At 41.8% G+C, this 20,154-nt stretch overlaps 1 protein-coding gene across 1 annotated transcript; it reads left to right on the top strand.

Moving 5' to 3' along the window:
• Positions 1–1,684: 1,684 nt before the first annotated feature.
• Positions 1,685–19,561, top strand: LOC122404794 (otoferlin-like). Its single transcript, XM_043409021.1, has 23 exons — positions 1,685–1,849; positions 1,909–2,050; positions 2,206–2,359; positions 3,056–3,224; positions 7,195–7,363; positions 7,814–8,007; positions 8,487–8,801; positions 9,770–10,099; positions 12,074–12,208; positions 12,310–12,471; positions 12,696–12,965; positions 13,484–13,700; positions 14,525–14,757; positions 14,861–14,926; positions 14,987–15,121; positions 15,734–15,878; positions 15,941–16,070; positions 16,818–17,149; positions 17,462–17,592; positions 18,218–18,405; positions 18,604–18,839; positions 18,931–19,103; positions 19,445–19,561. Exons 1-23 carry the CDS (start codon positions 1,685–1,687, stop codon positions 19,559–19,561), a joined length of 4,308 nt encoding a protein of 1,435 aa, XP_043264956.1.
• Positions 19,562–20,154: the final 593 nt, after the last annotated feature.

Genomic DNA, 20,154 nt, shown 5'->3' with positions numbered 1-20,154 from the left:
CGTTCCCAGTTTTTTCCCTCCGACCCCCCTTCGCCCCTCCTCCTCAGCCACCTCAGTGCTGCCCTCTTTCTCCTTCCTTATCATCCTCGCTCTTTCCACTTTCCCTTTTGCTTCCTTGCTTTTTCCTTTTCCCTGTCTTCCCTCTCCCTTCCGCTCCTTTCCTTTTTTTCTTTAATAAAACTCATACGTGCTTTTGAAGTTGCTCAAAGTACGACGCTTACGCGAGCACCGCCCCCACTCCCCTCCCGAAACCCCTTTTTCAGCCTACGAACCTAACCTCTTTTTCTTTTGATCGTTTCAAATATACCTTTCTCCCGATGAAACGGAATTCAGGCGGCTCCGGGGTCCTTCTTAATTTATACAATCGATCGGGAGCCTCAGACGCTCGGGAAAAAGCAAAAAATACCGTGCACCGAGCTTTCTTCGCGCGAGGAAAAGCGTATCGTTTCTCTTTCCATCGTTACTTTCTTTCGGGGAAGTCAAAGAGAATTATGATCGCGTCGTTCCCCGATGATTTTCCCGTCATTTTACCCCATCGTTACATCTCTAACGAAGAACTCATTTTCTGGATTTATTCCTCTTATAAATCCAGTTTTAGGTTAAATACACATGATTTCGTGACTTTTGTTCCGAGGAAATTATCCGCGTACGCTTAGCTACGTCGTTATTGAACCGATCTCGATACAGTCCCTTCGTCGTTTACAAATATCATTGACAGTATGCGTAATGTTGATTCCTTCGATACCGGCCGTTGTACAAGCAAGTTGCGGCAGATCCATTACCACCGTACATATCCAATGCAAGAAACATATCCACGTATTCTCGATTACACTATGTTATCATTATAACGGATTGATGGAAACTGCTAGTCGAAACCAAAAGGTAATAGCATAGTAAGACAACGTATTATGTCATTGCATCAAATGCACAAATAGAAAAGTAAATGATAGTGTTAATCGAGATCCGTTCAATCACGACGTGCGTATTAATAAACGTACACATGCTCGAAGAATATTTTTTATAAACACAAAAGTATTATTATATGTCGATCCAGATCGCAATTGTGTGTAAAATAATTGACGATCGCTAAATTCAATTGTACATAATTCCTGCCGTTCCGTTGGTGCTACTAACTTATTCTTTTCTCGTCTGTGCTGTCACTCTGAAATCTGATATCATACGAGGTCGGTACTTCAGTTTCCAGTGGCACCAACACAGACGAGATAGCTCGTCTGTGGCACCAAATCTCGCAAGATAAAATATGTCTATTCAACTTTCGTAAAATAAAATACTTTATTTTTCGTCTGTATTGTCACGTTCACTTTATATTGTCTCGTTTTTCGTAGAATATTATTTGAAGCTTTTATTTTGAACTTTTACCATTTCTAGCGCTGGCTTCTTCTTCCACTCTGGATCAATAATGTTGGATTCAATCCTGATATCATGAGGGCTCTAGTTAGACATTCTGCGATCAAACAATTTTACGAAACTTTTCCATGATTATTTATAGCGAAAGATTCATTTAAAAACCTCAGGCCCATAGCTTAATTTAAACATACTTTTTTTTATAGATATTGAAGACGCGAATACGTGTAGGTCTGACTGTACTTGACGCTCGCTGAAATTTGCACATGACCCGTCGATATAAACAAACGCGATTATATTTCGAGTCTATATAGTCACGATGAGTCCAAGAAGTTTGCGACCAAGTCCTTATCAAATTTGTATAACGATCCTGGAAGCTAGGCATTTACCTCAAAATGTGAACCCGCTGGTCGTGGTCAGAGTTGGTAACCGGAAGAGGAAAACCGTGGTTCGCGAAAGAACCGACGCACCAGTTTACAACGAAGTAACCTTACAAATTGACACACCGACAGAGTTCGTTTAATCACTCTCGATGGATTTCAGTACTTCGTATTCGACCTGGTCTGCAACTTGGACGAACTGTTGGGCACTAAAATCATGATAGCTGTATATTTGAAAAGTTCCCTGCGCCTGAAATTTTACGGGAGCACGAGTTTCGAAGTAGCCCTCGTGTGGGAGCAACCAGGTTTAAAATATTGAAATATTAAAAAACTTTGTACCCCTTGCACATCCAAGCCCCTGTTAGGCTAATTACGAAATCATTATTGAAACTTGATGGACGTAATTTATTAGGTAGGAGTAATTGTCTATGGAAATGTTGATGCAATTTTGTTCGAACAGATCGTCAATATTATCATAAGTGGGCAATGTTGACGAACCCGAAGGACCTCGCTGCAGGACCCAGGGGATACGTCAAATGCAATATCGCGATTAATGTAAAAGGGGAGAAACTGAAAGTGTACCCGGAGACGGAGGGGGAGGACGACATCGAAGGGTAATTTATAAAAATTCTATTTTCAAATAAAACTAATGTTAGGGTAATAAACACGCATCAATTTTGTTGTTTATCAAAACTAACGATTACTGTGCTTCCAATACGAATCTATAAATCCCGACGATACTAAACTACAGTGGGGGATCTAGACACCAATCGGACCCACATTCCTTTCACTTGTCAATTTCTCGCGTACACACAGTAGATTCTTACCATCCAAAGTGGTCTCTCGTCCTTTGAACAAATGCATTAACACTTTGACTGCCACGTCAACCATATACACATAGAAAAATTCAAGCTGAGAAATTTTAGGTTATGCTGTTTACAAGTGGTCTGAAACCAAAATTTCAGTTCTGATCTGAAAGCGTTAACAAACTATATTTACTTCAGTTTACGTATCTCCTTTTGGAAAACGATTCTCAGTCACAGGATTGGGGTTCGATTGGTTCTTAATGACGACGAAGGTTCTCAGAGCGGGTACCAGAAATTTTTCACTGTTTCCCACGCAATTTATTCGCGCAAAGGGGCATCTGCATAGATATTGCGTCGAACGGGAAACGTTCCCCTTGATCCAGTATCCGTTTTGACGTTACAACGTGTTCCCTGTCGCGTGTCGCGGAATCGATTCGAGGTCGGTGGGCCGAATCCAGAATTATTAGTCCGCCCGGTCGATTAATGGAAATCGAACGATTACAGGAACCTTTTGCTGCCCGTGGGCGGCGAGTACCTGCCGTTTAGGCAACACGCGCGCTACGTTTTTGCGATTTATCGGGCCGACGGGCTGCCAGACATGAGCAGCGTGTGCACGAAAAGCGATTTCGAAAATATCAACCCGTACGTGCAGATATCGTTCGCTGGAATGAAAGTACGTTGGACGATAAATAATTACGAACTTGGGGAGATTTTTAAATTCTCCGCTGTGGAGTCGCTATCGATGGGATTTAACAATTCTCTACACGGTCAAACGAGCCCCGTGTTCGCGTAAACTTTCGTTGTTTTCCAATACGGCGTGCGATTTTCGAAGCAAATACCAGCAACTCGTGTTCGTTAGTTTCTACTCTGTTTTCGGTCCGGTAATTTTTATTTTATAATCGATAGAATAATTTGTGGACAAAAAAGTTAATCGACGGGGAAGAGAAAACAGTTGGAGAGTCGAGATTAAAGGTTAACGCATTGGCTGCCGCGTGAAAAAATTGATTTTCAAGATTGGATGTTGAAGAAAATAAATCTAGACAGAACTCTTGAATTTTGACTGTAAACATAAGTTTTATGAGAAATTGTGGTTGCTTTTTAACCGTCTGAAAATAAAGTGTCGCTTTTCTGGACAATTTGTTGGGCGTGGCAGTGAACGTGTTAAGCAATAACGTTTAATCTCATTGTACGATCTTGCTCGATCGATCAATTACCTTCGCACGAATTGGATTTGGACGGAGTAAACAATTTCACTCGACGAGATTTCATCCCCTCGACAGCGAAAGGAATTTACTTGACGAGAAAATTATTTAATTAGATCCGATCGGTGTACACGTGTACGCAATTAGTAATTCGGTAATTATGCAGAACAGGTGTTTCCTCACCGATTTCAATTATTTTTGGATATGTTGTCAGGGATACGATTCTGAACAACTTTTTCCTATACATGTTACCGCCGCTCGACCTTCGTTTCCGAGATATTCGCGAAAAACTGCTGCTACTACTACAATGTATTCTGCCGTATATGTATACCTATCTACAGTACCAAAGCAAATGACGAAGCTGGCCTTTGTTTCCGAGATATTTGTGTAAAACTCCGGTTGATTTATTTCGACGTAACGCATTCCAGTTTCCAACTTGTCCCGGGCATTAGTTTGGTTTGGGTTAGATTAGGGCGGGGGGCGCGCGCCCACTCGCGGGCGCGTAAAGCAGGGTAGCGAACCGAAATGAGTCGGAGTATTAACGGGCATCTGCAAGTTTCTGGTTCAAATCTCTAAACTCAGATCGGTTAGCTACCATGCGTTACGCGCCCGCAAGCGGGCGCCCCCCCCCCGCACTAATCTAACCCAAACCAAACTAATACCCGGGACAAATTGGAAACTGGAATGCGTTTCGTCCAAATAAATCAACCGGAGTTTTACACAAATATCTCGGCAACGAAGGTCGAGCGGCGGTAACATGTATAGGACAAAGTTGTTCAGAATTATGCCCCCGACAACATATCCAAAAATAATTGAAATCGGTGAGGAAACACCTGTTCTGCATAATTACCAGTAATTCTAGCGAACATTCGCAGGGATCGACCAGCGAAGCGTGGCAAACGTACGGGCCAAGATTTAACGAGAAAATTACGTTCAAGGAAATGTTTCCGTCCCTCTGCCAACGCGTTAGGATCGCCATAAAGCACCGTGTTAACAGTTGTAGAACGTGCGTGGTGGCCTCCTACATCCTTGATATGAGCAAGATATCGAACTCCGGAGAATATGGTAAGCGACGAAACATTCTCATTCTACGAACCAAATTTTGTAATTTAAAAAACAAATTAAGTTGCTCGATAACACCTTATCTTATTCGAACAGAGCGTAGGAATATCTTTTAAATTTCTTATTTATGATCTACGAAAGCACTACGCATCTGGTTTTTGTAATTCAGATACTATACAGTGGTAACAAGTACTCTGTATCTGTTTTTTAAGTATACCTTTTGAGAAATTTCCAATTAAATAAATAAATAAGTTCCTATACGAAATTCGTCCAACTCAAAGGTTCGTCGAATTTGGATAATATTAGCCTCGTTATTGCTCGGATAAAAGGACCAGAGACGCAAAGTAGGGGCGAATCAAATAAGCCGGGAATAAATAAAAAGGGAGAATCGTGTTATAGACGAGACTCGGAATAACCGGCTGCAAACGAAAGGGCGATTAACCGATTCCGCGTGCATCTCGTTTTGTTTGCATTTGAAAATCCTTCCCCGACGAGTAACTCGCGAGTTTCCGAGCAATATCGAAGCGTGAAAGTAGCAGTCGTTTACAGTTGTGACTAGATAATCGTCGATAACTTATTGCCCCGTCGGTTTTATGAGGTTTCCTGCCCACTTTCGGACCGTCGTTTCTCCACTTTTACGGCACCAGCCTCGCAGAAAGGAACAGCTGTTTCGGCAAGTGCTTCTCGGCCCTCCCCATCTATCGCGGACGAGTCCTTCTCTCCTTAAAAACGGAAATGGATGACCCAGAAGCATCCTCCAGAATCAGCACAGAAACAGAGCGCGCGGCTCCTATCATCGAGGTACGTCCAATATGATTGCTTTTCTTTTCTAAAGGGAATCCCTATATCGACTTTCTATGTTATTGGGTTGTTCCATAAGGCTTCGACGTTTCTTCGGGTAAAATAATACACAGGGTGGTGTCACGCAAACGGGATGGAACGGAACGATATTCCGTAAAACCGGTCCAGCCTTGACTTATTTGCAGAATTGTAAAAGGACTCGTTGGATAATACGTTTTAAATATATCGCGGAGAACCCAAGAATAGGGTCAAAAGGTGAACGCGACGTGCCGGTTGCCGACTATTTTATTCTTATTCTTGCGTCTCCGGTACGTCTCAACCGTAAAAAATGATGACGCATCCATTGGGCGTTCTATTTATCAACAATGCCTTCCAATGTCTTTGTTATTTCTGATTGCACGGATGAAAACAGAGATGGGTGTTGTGCATCGGGTATTCCACTAATACTTTTACATTAAAAGGGAAGGGAATTATATAATAAGGGGGAGGGGGGGGGGATATATTAAGCAATTTACGCTATTTTCGCTGAGAAAAATTTTCAAAATAATGCAGAGATGGATGGGATACTGCTATAAGAGTGTTACAGAAAGATAAATTGTACAAGGGGTGACGGATCGTCTATGGTCAGACACGCGCCATAACTAATGTGAAAGTATTCTTCCCAGTAGCGTGGTATTATATCACGAAAATTAAGATGTGTAAAATCATTCACTGGACAAGTTAATTTACTACTAGACAATTTAAGATAATTCATTTTCAAAACACTACAGAGTGCATTTAATATTTATATTTAGGCGTTGAGACAACCCTCTGAAAAGCTATTAATAAAACTTATCAGTGTTCTGTGTTAGATTTTCCGTTATATCAAAAGTTAATTCACATGTATTTCGAGCAAAACAGAATCACGGGAACTAACAGAAACGAATGTATTAATTAACTCGCGAGCGTCCAATTTGTACAATAAAAATCAGTCGAGCGAGGCGCATGGAACGAACTGGAGTGACAAAACGACCCAATACTTTCGCGATGACTGTCGATAATAAATTCAAAGCGGCGATATTTCGTTCCCCAGTGACAGATATTAATGCATCGTGCTTCATTTTCTGCGTACAGGGAATAGACAGGTGACGTATAAAGTGCACCGGAGTGATCTCGGATCGTTCAACGATCTCCTTTCGCGATCGTACCTCGACGTGCGTCTAACTACTCGTTTTAATCCCTCGGGCGATACGCGACTCTCAGTCTCAACCGATACGATGCTATTTGTTACGTAAATTTCCACCACTCTTTACAGAATTATATCAAAGACGCTGATATTGGATAATAAGATTCTGGTAGATACAAAAATATATTCTAAAACAGCGCTGAAAATTATTTATTCTTTTTTATTTGATAAATTTATTTCCAGTAAATCCTAGAAAATAGTAGAAACACGTTGCTTGAACTCTTTTATATTTCCGTATTTGTATACGTAATAAAGAAATTATTGGACCGTATTGCACTCGATTGCTCGTATTTGCATTGGACTTCGTCAATTTGGAAAATTTAAAAAAACATGCATCGTTCTCTATTTGAAAGGAACGCTTGTGGACGACGGAAGAATACTACTTGGTTGCTGTGCTCTACGACGTGAGTTTGATCGATCGACGAAAATTTTTGACGAAATCGATAAGCTTCGAGGTTAGCATTGGGAACGCCGGCAACAGACAATTCCCGCACAGCCAGTGCTTCGAGGACATCAACGACGGTATAGAATACTTCAGAATAAAATCGTTTCGCCATATTGCAGGCTGATTCCCTTTTCAACATCCAAACAATTACGAAAGGTTGGAAAACGTGACGAAGCAAGGTTTAAATTGTTTCAAAGAACTCGTCTCAAAATAAGATATAAACGTTAAAGTACAACAAAATGTCGACAACCTTGAAAAATAATTAAAAGAATCACCCTGTATATAATTGTTTCGCTATCCGGAATACATGACGATCGCTTCGTAAATCGTCCCACGGAGAAAATAATATTTCCAATATAATTTTCCAATATAACGTTTCGCCAAGGGCAATTAAAGTTGTCCTTCGCGCTGAAGGATCGTCGAACGAAGGACGATTATAGCCGTCCTCAGTGTAGAAACGGTTAATACAGTTGGAAGTTTACGCCATGGGCGGACGTTATCCGTGAAATTTGATTAATTTTCAACAGAAAACCGGATGCTGGAACGGAGACCGGAATTCGAGAGCGGTACCGCGTCGCGGCTGACCGGATCGCTGGATGGCAAATATAATTATCTGCCACTTGGCTCGAGAAAACCGTGCTTGTACGTCAAGTCCTGGTGGCCGAACCTCGAGTGGAGGATGCACAATAGCAACAGCCTGGCTTTTATGGCTGACTTCCTCGTAAGCATTATTTGCCCCGTGACCGTCGACGCGTCCTTTTCTTTACACTTTGCCGGGCGGAAACTTTTAACGAACATCGAACCGATCAATGCCACACATTCGTAATAACAGATGCGTCTTCGAGACGAGCATAGAATTTTTTCTAAAAAATTCTTAAAATCTATCATTAATCATTAAGGTCCATCGTGACGTGCTTTCTTCTCGATCGAGTTCTTTAAAGAGTTCCTGCAACGAAGACTCGACTCAAGTTTTAATTAAGCGCCTCGACGGTACGCGTTCGAAAGTCAAATTCATTCGCGTCGAGGGTTTAAAATTACGAGTACGTCGTTTTGAGGAAAGGTCGCGGGCCTAGGAATTTTCCGGGCCGTGTCAAAGAAATATTTCATACGTCCTCGAACCGGGTAACCGGCGTTGCACGGAGGAAGTTTGCATGCGAACTGGAACGGCGATTCGAGAACAATTTGAATTCGTCGCGACAGGAGCAGAAGTTGGAGAAACTGGACGGCTTGGTCGCGCTGGAAGACCCGGAGGCTTACAAACTGTACAACGAAACGATCCTAGAGCTGAAAGGTCGCTGCATCCGTTATTTGCATACGTTGGACACGGGGGAGTACGACGACAAGGGCGGCACTACGAAGCTCGATCGTCATCGCGTGCATCTCTGCCGTAGCATCATCGAGGATATCCTGAAGAGGATCAAGATCAACGGGGAGCTTCCCAACAACCGCTACTTGAAGATCGCGATGGTCCACGCGTACCAATACCTTTGCAAAGTCAAGAAATTACGGGAAGACGTAAGTAAAATTTCGTTTTTCCGAGTAAAATGTAGGAACCCCAGCTTATCGATAGGTGGTCTATACATATGTATTTTAACATTATTTACACGCCACAAGAGACAGATTCTAATTAATCCCACCAAAATAATTTTTTTCGAAAAGAGGGACTCCTGTGAAAACACCGGAGTAACGATAACGTTTTATTTGTACGATTTGAGTGATTAGCTAGACAGAAATGTTCCAGAGATTATTCGAGTAAAGACTAACACTGCCAAGGGGAGATCTCGATAAACCTCGATAGCAAACACGTTTCTCGATTAATCTCCCCGATCGAATCGCTTCCCAAGTCTCTTGGAAAATTTTAGCAGAGCGTTTATCGGAAGGATCATATTTAATTTCGATCAACGACTGTCCGTTTCCAGTTCGGGACGTCTCGGGAAGATAGAAGAACCCTTAAACTGTGCAAACTTCCCTTGTTTCCTTTCCTCTCGAGTGCGTCTAATAACACGATTTACGAGACGGAAAAGGGAACGAAGTCATAAAAGTTTCTTTCCCAGCGAAGATATTCCGCGAATCCGAGAAAAGCGGACAGATTAATCAGAGCAGCAATTTCTTTCCGATAAAGAATTTAAAGAACAAAAATTAGGAATAGATGCTATCGTTCCCAGAATTTTATAACGCGTTCCTAGTGTATTCGCTGTCGACATGTTTGACGTCCTTCCATTGACAGGAGACCGATAAGGCAAACAAACTATTAAAATGCAAGGGGTTGATTTCTCGCGTAAAAGTATTATTTCCCCAAAGGGTTCCTAAAAATGGCTAGTTTTATCCACCTGGCAAACTTCACTAACTTTTATTATAAATATTTTCTCTAGAATTTTTAGTTTGTTCCTCCTTGAATATTACTTCTTTTCGTATTAAAGAGTTTTTTTATTCCACGAGTGTCATCTTTGGGAGGGTCACGCGTTTATTATACATTTCTCCAGCCCCAGCACGGACTTCCGGACGTTTTCGTCTGGATGATGGCCGGCTCGAAGCGCGTGGCGTGCACGCGATTGTCAGCGGAGGAAATAATTTACTCCGAAGAAGAGACGGAGAGGGGCAGAACGTGCGGCCAGAAGGTGGACGTCTTCCTGAGGCATCCACGGGACGATAACGAAGCTGATTACGCAGCCTGCAAGCTGGAACTCTTCCTCTGGCTGGGGAACGCGGAGTACGTGGGTGCGTGTTGGTCCTCCATTCCTTCTGGATACCAAGTGGATCATGAAAAGACCGTCGACTCGTTCCCGAAATACATCGAGTACACTCGGTCCACGGTATTAAATAAATTCCCTTTTCAAACTCCGGGAGCAAGGTCAGTTTCCGCCATTTTCGTTCGCGGTTCGTGCAATTTTAATTAACGACAGCGTTGGGAGCGTACTCCAATTTTCAAGTTACTCTTCTTATTCCGGAGCATTCGTCGATTCGTTAATTTTGAATTTTTGAGATTTGAAATTTACCCTTTTTCTTATGCTTGAAACACTTTGACTTTGAACCATACATGATATAGGACTTTCCACGGTGAAACTAGAAAAATGAATTCTTTTGAGATTGTGAGGAAAATAAATTTGTGAATTTTAACTAGATTACAAAAATAGTTTAAGGTTTTGTTATTTGTAGTGAACGTGTTAAAAAAAAATACACGTTGTAAGAGTAACGTAATAATTTGAAGTTTCCTAGGATTGCAAGTCCCTCGGGGAACACGCCTTGCTAAATGCGATTGGGCTTCGCGTTTTAATTGTGCTGGATTCTTCGCTTGAGCCAATTAATCACTCTTATCGCAAACTTCCATTTCGTGAAACTAATGCAAAAAAATAAAGGAAAGAGGTGTAAGAATTATAGATTTTCATGAGGTGGCAATAATTTCAAATTGTTGGACGAGATAGTGGCAGTCCTACGTGACGATAAAAATAATACCATCAATTATCGGGGCCATAATTATTACTAACGCAAACTTTCGTGGCCGTTAAAATAACGATGTCGTTAGTATCACAATAGCGATGACCCTCGACTCGTTAAGCTCAATTCATAACGATTACCTTCGAATCACTAAAACCAATATCGGTAATTTCTGGGTCGTTTGTATTAATTCTCGGAATCAATAACAGAAATATCTACAATTATTGGGCTTGTTCGTATTAATAGCAATTTCCACCGAGTTATTAATATCGGTAACACCGTCTTTTCGGGTCGTTAACATCGATAGCTGCAAACTTTGCATCGTTTATTATCTCTAACGACCACGAGGCTGAGGTCATTAAAATTCATAATAACAACAATGCAATGAATAGCTTAACGGCAATTCTGAGGCCGTTGAAACTAATTAAAGTCATCCCCGGATGTAAGAAATAAAAAGCAAAAATTCTTTGCAATCCAAGAATTCATTTTTTGAAATATTGAAATCATCCTTTTTCCCCCCCCAGAGAAATTTATAAATATTTCTAATTAAAAATTTCTTCGTTTCGTTAATTAGATGTGTGTTACTATACGTAAATCGAGTTGTAGTGGATGTTACGTACATCGCCATTGGAGTGCAAAGGGTTAATTGCGATATTCTCCCACAAGCTGAAATAAAATTCCAACAACCACAGATACGATGGGGTTTGAAAAAACAAATTCACGAATAGCCGTGTCGGGTCACCGAACGCAACGATTCGGTTTTCTTTTTCCAATTTTAATTTCAAACGACCTGCCGCCGGAACCGTAGAGTTCTGTGAGACTGAAATTACAACACCGTGTGATATCCTGCTGGCAATATTTTGTACGAAATACTGTCTGCTCGTCGTGTCACCGTATTTTGCATTTCAGGCATTCCAATTACGTGCTCATATATTCCAAGGTCGCTTTGATCCTGGGATGGATGCATCCGGCTTATTGGATCCGCTCGTACGTGTTGCGTTTCATGGTTACACGGCTACGACCAGAGTAAGTTTCGCGCGTCGATCGTTCATCCATGATGCCTAACAACTGCTCAAACTTCTGTTATTATTACCCCCAGGTCAATCTATTCTATCCAAGAACTCATGCAAAATCAATTCGCAATAAACTCGAATATTTTTCTAATTTTCAACAATTTCCTTGGAAAGGTAACGATCGTGGGATCCAAGAGAATTACTCGAACGCTAGCGAACTTCTCAAAACAAACTCATACCGCGTAAATTCGCCTATTTGCTCGCCCCTCAGGCAAAGATATTGCACCTGACTTCACACATTCCCGAGTTCACTAGTTAACAAAGAGGATCTGTTTTCAGGTGATCAAGCAGACACTCGATCCTTTTTGGGATCAAACCCTGATCCTGCCACCGAGAACCATCCATGGCACGAAAGAGTACACAAAACTCCACCCACCCAACGTGACTTTGCAAGTCTTCGACCAAGACATATGCGTGAGTAACGATCCTAATCGTCGAACGCGTTTAATTACACATTATGTCCGAAAGTTTGCGAGCCAGTTCGCGTTCCTATGGCCGCGAATCGAAATTCACAGGGCACCAAGGAGTTCTGCGGAAGATGCACGGCGATTCCATTAGTTAAACTCGCGGCGGAAACTTACTCGCCGCCTGATTTCCCTCCGAAACTTGAGTGGTACAAATTTAAATCGCAGAGGGATTGCAGCGGTTCGGTCCTCGCTGCTTTCGAGCTCATAGAGGTGAGTGCAAACGATACCGATCGATAGTCGCGTCTCAACCGACTCTCGTATTCCTTCAGCCGTCGTTTTCTACGGTTTTGAATTTCCCGCGCTCGACGCGTTGCGGATCCCGAGTAACTGCTATCTTAACCGTTTCAGTTAAGAGAACTTTTTAATAAAACGTTTCTGGAAATTTTGTGTATAATCTAGTCCCCAAGAAAATTGAATCTAGTTGTGTCGTTTAGGTAGAAGACGACGAAGAGGTGGACAGGCCAATGAGTGCTTCGAAACAGGACATCGTATACAACATACCGGTAGACATCAGGCCGAAAATGGCATGTTACAAGCTCGAAGTTATATTTTGGGGCGTACGGGACATGAAGAAGATGAATTACCTGCCGGTGCTTAAACCTCGGATTATAATAGAGTGCGCCGGGGTCGACGTCAAGTCAGAGGTAATGGAGAACGCCAAGAAATTCAGCAACTTCGAGGAGCCCCACATCATCGTCGAATTGGTAAAGATTCCAAATACTTGGTCTCCTTTTCCCCGTTCATATTATAATTCAGTACTGTGTTATATAAAAAACAACCCAAGGGATCGATGTATTCGAAAAGGTAACTCCCATTTCGTAAAAAAGTTGCATTTTGTACGAACGTTTAAACAGAGTGATGGCTCGTCCAAGTTACCGGATGCACCCTGTGCATTTAAATGATATAGACGGACGCGAACTTTAGCAGTTAATGGACGTTTGATAATACGAAAAAGGAGCGACCAGACGTGCACGTGGTCTCACGCGAACTGTTGTTGCGCGTCGTTTTCCCTGGGGATGGTGATTTGCAGCTGGGAAACCACGTTTCCCAACAGTTGCAGTTTGGTGGTCTGCTGACGAAATAATTTAACAGCGACGCGACTAGACATTTATCAAAATGATTCGTGCTAAAAATTTAACCGAGTCGAATATTCGCGATAATTTTCGATCTAATTCGCCCGGAAAACTTCAGTGTAAATGTTTAATTTATAAATTTCCGTAAGGATATGCCGGAGCTTAGTATCTACTATCCCTCCGTCACAATAAAGACTTACGATTCGCGAGGGTTTGGCTGCTTCAAATACGTCGGGATTTGCATAATTCCGAGCGTTTACGTCTTTCTGGAGCAACTAATAACCGAAGAGGATTACGATACGCAGATACACGAGACGAAATCGATCCTGAAATCTCCCTGGACGAAGAAACGATCCGCCACCATTTGTAAGTTCGACAAACGTACAAAAATCAACTGAATATTGAGAAAATACCGAGAAATAACCTTAAGGTCAGTTAAATTAAATTGCTACGACGTTTGTACGGAAACGTGCGAACGCATACTTGCGCGGTCCGATTGTTTCTCCGCATCACAGGCAGTTATTAAATATTTAAACTCTGTCGTTTAACGGCATAGCGGCGCTGTGGATTCGAAACTTTCCTTCCAAAAGTTAATAACGCCGTGGGAAATGTGCCAGTCTGCACGCAACAGAAAACTTTGTTAATTAAAGTTCTCGGAAACATTTATCCGCTTCCGGTATGGATAAACGTTCGCCCCTCTTCGAGTATCACCTAAAAACATTAACCAGTCGCGTACGGTGCAGACAGAAGTCAAAATTAACTCGCGTTGAGTTATTAATGGACTGGTCGATGAACCTGTTTTAAACTCTGACAATAATAACTCCAGCGAAGTTCAGATCGAACACAGATTGTATTATACGAATTCCGTGTAATTTTAAACGCGAATCGAGAACGTAAAAAAGAGATTCCTGTAAATATTTATCCCATTTGACTTTTCTTTTTAGCTGGTTCATTGTAGTCAGCCATTATTCGCGTACTATTACTAATTCACAGGTGTGATCTTTTGTCGTGGTATCAGGGTATCTTTTATTAGTCACAGTCTGTTTGCAAGTAAAATTAATAAACGAGATATTTAGGGTGTCCTGATTCTCTCGGTAACTCAATCTGTACTGAGTTCTTCTACGTAAAAAGGCACACTCGTATATTTTCTTCTTTCATCGCCACAAATCCTCTTCAACGTTCTTTTAAAGTGTCTTTGCCGATCGACTACGACCCGTCCAAGGACGAGAATAGAGAACTGATTCCGTACAAGAAAATGGCCGGGAAAGATTTGTCCTCGAGGATTTGGAGGGTGCTACGGTCCGTAAAGAAACTATTCGCGCTTTTCCTGGGAAGGAAAAGAAGAAAAAAGAAAAGCACGCGCCTCGAGGAGGATGGGGACGAGTCGTTGGATTGGTGGAGTAAATATTTCGCTTCCCTGGAGGTAGGTGTACGGAGACGAATGAGGGGGGAATCCGGCCATCGTGTGAACGATCCGATATATGGAAATTGCCGAGGATCCTGCGGTAAACAGTGACGTATTTCAGGAGGAAAGGAGCAAACTGTTAAAGAGCCAAGCTCCCGAAGGTCGCAAACTCGTCGCGACGTTCAAGGTACGGCGCTTTTAGAGCATTTTCACCAGCTCAACTGTTTCTCATTGGACGGGAAAACAGGTATACGACGGGGAATTGGAGTTGCAGCCGGAGTTCGCCGGGTTTCAGGATCGACTCAGATCGTTTGAGCTGTGGAGGGGAAGGAAGGCCGAGAATCCTGATTACGACAGCGACAATTACGTCGGAAAATTCAAGGTTTCGCTCGAATTTAACTTACGACTAATCCATAGGGGACAAAGTAAACAGTCGCTGCAATTTTTTCAAACGATTCATTTCAGATAAAAACCTTTCCGATATAAGCAAGTATTCTTTAACATGAAAATTTTCCATGTTTTAAAATTCTAACCGAGTTTTTACTAAACTCCTTTCTATATATAAATGCACAGTTATTTCAGGAATTCTAATAAAAGGAGTTTAAGATGCTCGAGGCCCACTCGACGCTTGTAAATAACGCGTTAAAAGTCTGTTTAATCAGCCATCATTAACGGAGCTGGAAGATTGCCAAGAACCCGAAGTCTCTGCTTTCCGACGAACAATTAGAAGACAATTTCACAACTCAAAGACTGCATTTCGTCGCGTTATTTTCATCAACGAGAATAGAATACACTCGTTTCACGACGCTCGGAAAATAATTCGCACTAATTATGCCTCGCGATGTTCTTTCGAAACACTGTCACGCGTTCGCCATCGAAACGTTATCAATATTCGTATAAAAAATTGAAATTTGAATAACAAATAGAACGACGTAACGGAAATCAGATTGCTTAGTGAATCGCGAAAGGAATAAAAGATGATATTCGTGCACAGGGGCGGATCTGCGTGTATCGTTGGCCGCATCCGGCCAACCTGCCATGCAAAACCAGAACCGGTCGAAACGCGGTTAATGGTTTGTGCGACGATTATCCATCTTCGGAGTCCGTGAGACTTTTCGTCAGACTTTACGTCGTGAAGGGTGAGCTTCATCGTCATGAGCACGAACATGAACCGATAGGAATAAATCGATTCCCTCCACAGGCATCAATTTGCAGCCTAACGACCCCCTCAGCGGAAAGTCTGACCCTTATCTGTACGTCAGGCTTGGGAAAACGTACATCAACGACAGAAAGAACTTTATACCTAACCAGCTTAATCCTACGTTTGGTCGGTACGTATACATTATCCCACTACAATTTTCATTTGTACGTACTTCCTGTATAATACTTCCTTTCGTCGAGCTAAAAGGTAATTATCAATTAATTATGAACGAAATATTAAACCCTCAGCTGCGCAATTTTGTTACTGAAAATTTTCAAAATGAATATATTCGTCGCTAAAATAAGATGTTGTTAAGAAGAAACACAAATTATATACTATCTCCGGTGATTTTCAATTAATTATGGACGAAATATCAAACTCTTAAGGAAAATAACATATAATAAGAAAAAAAACAGAAGTGAAAAAGAAAGGAAATCTTAATTTTACAAAATGGACGAGCAAGAAAATAGCTGTTTACATAATTGTTCCATTACCACCCCCCGAGCGAATTAACCAGCGCGATAGGAGTATGTTCTGCATGACTAAAATTCTATCATAAACGCGACCGAAGCGTGAGTCGCTGGTTAACGTCCTTTGTAACGATACGCGACGACTTTATTTAATTAGGTTAGCTTTAATGGCAGCTGACAATGCAACCTCTATTACATCACCCCGTAAACGTAGTTTGTTACAGTCTAATAAACGTTACAATTATTTGATCGTAAATTGCAATACGTTTCACCGTTCTCCACCCTTTTTGTCGCGATTGTCGCCAGTGTTTCTACTAATTTATTTTCCGCGTTTATTTTCTCCGTCTCTGTTGTTTCGTTTCTGTTCCGGACAGAAACTACCAGTACTTTATTCGAAATATTCGCAGGCTCTTCGAGATAGAGGCCACGTTTCCCAAAGACCACACGATGATCGTGCAAGTGTGGGACTACGACGCCGCCACTAGCGACGATCTGATAGGGGAAACGAAAATCGACTTGGAGAATCGATTCTACAGCGGACATCGCGCTACCTGCGGCATATCGAAGTCGTACAACGCCGACGGTTATAATTATTGGAGGGATCGCGAGAAACCGACGATGATACTCGATAACCTCTGCAAGATGAACAATCTCCCGTCGCCGGAATACGGAGAAGATGGAGTGAAAATCGGACGAAAGAACTTCCGGTTCCTCGACGTCCTCGCGAAGGACGAGCCTGGTTCGTTTCCGCGAAGAAACTTCTCTCGCTTCAAATATTTTCGAGTACATCTAAAACATTGCTCGTTTCTCAATTGGTAAAATTTATTTTCGGTTTTTTTTTCAGTCAAAGTGAAAGAGAAAAATTTTTAATTTTAACAGTAGATTTTGCAGACATTGATTGGACGTATGTTTGTTAAAACTCGTCGCATTGATGATTGCATTGAAGTATTTAGATTAATCAAATACAAATAACGTTGATGAATACTTTTTAAATGTGAGAACCGAATCAAAATTATTCGAATATGTTTTATCAGTGATAATTTCTATTCAGACAGGGAAGAATGCATGGCGCTGAATGTGCTTCATCAATGGCAAGATTTTCCCATTTGTGGGTGTGCCCTGGTGCCCGAACACATCGAAAGAAGACCGCTTTTTAACGCTGCAAAGCCAGGCCTCGAGCAGGTTATAAAACAGAATGACTTTTTTTCGCCATTCGGGGAACGAAAGGTTTCACTCGTGAATGAATTCGATTGGATTGAATGCGCGAAGGGGGCAAATTTAAGCTCGTAAATATTTAATGAGCTCCAGCAGCTTATCACTTCTTTCCCGTAAACTGCAATTATCCCGCCAGGGTATTTCCGTTTAATTCCTCCGCTATAACGTGTGCTTTTTTCGACTACTGAGCGCTGGCCAGGAATATAAAGCAGAATAGTTTATACATTCCGCGGCGAATAAATTTTTACGTGATTTGAAATGGACACTTTTAATTACGACTTTATTCGTAACGGAAGGTATTTAAAAACAGCTAGTATTATTAAATTATCTCGCTCGCGATAGTCAACGACTTCGAGGTCATTTAATAACCATTTGTAAATTCTATTCTAACAATAAAAGGGAAGGTTAATTTAAGTTAACATTATTTTCAGTCCAATTGATGGCGCGTCGTTAGATTTTATGCTATTAAATGTTGATTTCGTCGGAAGGACGCCACAAACGCGAAGTTCGCCAGCCGAGCACTCTTTCGGCCGCCTAAATATTCACCAGCCTGTTCTACGAGCGCAGTCTGCATTCCTGATCAATGTTTCAGGGTAAATTGGAACTTTGGATCGACATGTTCCAATGCGGCGAACTGCCTCCGAAACCGGCTGTAGACATCAGACCAATGGTACCGGAGGAATATGAAATTCGCGTGATCGTTTGGAACACCGAGAACGTGCCCCTCGTGGAAAGTCAATTTCTTACGGGGGAGAAGTGCTCCGACATTTACGTCAAAGGGTAAGTTGCAAAATGGCGGAAACTTTCACCTTGGCAATTAATACGATCCACACAATAGCTCTTTTCAACGTCTCTATCTGACTTTTCCTTCGTATTCAATATTTTTAAGCTAAGTCCTCGATTTTCCAAGGGTTAAAATTTACGAAAGCTCGAGGACGAGAAAAGCAGGTTATATTTTTTCGCGACAATCGATTTCAGGTGGATTCTTTACGACGATTACCAGAAGACGGACGTTCATTACAATTCCCTGAACGGCGAGGGTAATTTCAACTGGAGATTTATATTCCGCGTCACGTATTCGAAGGGCGAGCGCGTTATGATAGTACGCAGAAAGGTATCTGTCCTTGATAGGAGCGAGACCGAGGACAAACTGCCCTGCAAATTGCATCTGCAAGTTTGGGATAGCGATCATTTCTCTCCGGACGATTTCCTCGGTAACTGCAAACTATTCGAATCGTCGGAGTTAATTACCAATCGTAGATACAACTGCGACCGGGGTAAATTAATTAATCGACCGATCTCAAGGAGCTTTGACGTTGGATCTGAGCAGGATGCCGCGAGGAAGCGGGAATTCGAAAAATTGCACGCTGAAGATCCTGGACCCGAGTTTACCGACGACGGATCTCTTCAAAGTGATGAGGATTAAAGCATGGTGGCCATTCCGGCAGAGTGTCGGAACTGCGGACTACGTTCAGGCGGTTTGTCCTCGTCAATTTCAACATTCGTTCGCTTAGATTCAGACGTTTGCTCAATTTATAGACACGTGAAACTCGATTCGCGCGAGAGCAAAGTCGTTTTGTTCGAATTTGTTTGCAGGCTTACGCGAAATTATGGAAGCCATTTTGTTACAGACGAATTTGTGAGTTGTTTTGTGGAATGAAACACGAGAGATATAGATAATGAATATCGTTCGATTCGTTAGACTTTCAAATTTTGATGCTTACTGAAAATGTTTTTCAAAATTCTCTGACTTCTCTCTATAGTCCGTGAGTAGAAATTATTTTTTCCTTAATTCACACGGAGCGACGTATCGATTCAGGGTAAAGTCGAGCTGGAAATGTCAATAATGTCGGTAGAGGAAGCTGACGAGCAGCCTGCAGGCAAAGGAAGAGACCCTCCTCAAGAACTTCCGCCACCCAAGTATGAAGGAACTTAATTAAGAAATGCGGAAGTTAGCATCGACGGATAAATTAAATATTGTACAAAAAGTACATAGTAAAGCCCCTTTCGCGAATGCCAAAATTAAGACACATCAAAATATTTTGTACGAAACGGTCGAAATTTTGATACGACGTATTTACATCGAGCCTCGACTGTTTTAAAAAGATCGTATTTCAAGAAAGCTTGTAACTACGTTATACGTGCGATCGATTGCACGAGTCGCTGGTAACTTCCTGTCGCGTGTAAGTGAATTTTGGAGTTTGATCGTCGATACATCAAATTCCGAGTCCGGCAAGTAAATTATTGGGTAAAGTCGAGACCGGGCTCGAGCAATCAATTTTTGGGCAATTTTTTTAAAGACTAGCAAAGAAAATTCGAAGGATAAAATTAACGTTAGGTGTACGAATGAAACTTAAAAACTTGTGTTTTTTATTACTGTTTTTTGATTTGATTCAAAGATCGAAATCGTTCTCGAGCATAAAATAATTCTCTCCGACGAACGGTGTATTGAACTCGGGGAAGAACAAGACAGCAAGCACGATAGGAATGCAAACGTTCTATTAACACGGGACAATATTCGCATAGTCG

Source organism: Colletes gigas, unplaced genomic scaffold (assembly GCF_013123115.1).
Source record: "Colletes gigas isolate AHSC1104 unplaced genomic scaffold, ASM1312311v1 Colletes_gigas_Sc00003, whole genome shotgun sequence".
Taxonomy (NCBI): domain Eukaryota; kingdom Metazoa; phylum Arthropoda; class Insecta; order Hymenoptera; family Colletidae; genus Colletes; species Colletes gigas.
The sequence above is the reverse complement of the archived record's forward strand: the minus strand, read 5'-3'. Positions and strand labels throughout refer to the sequence as shown.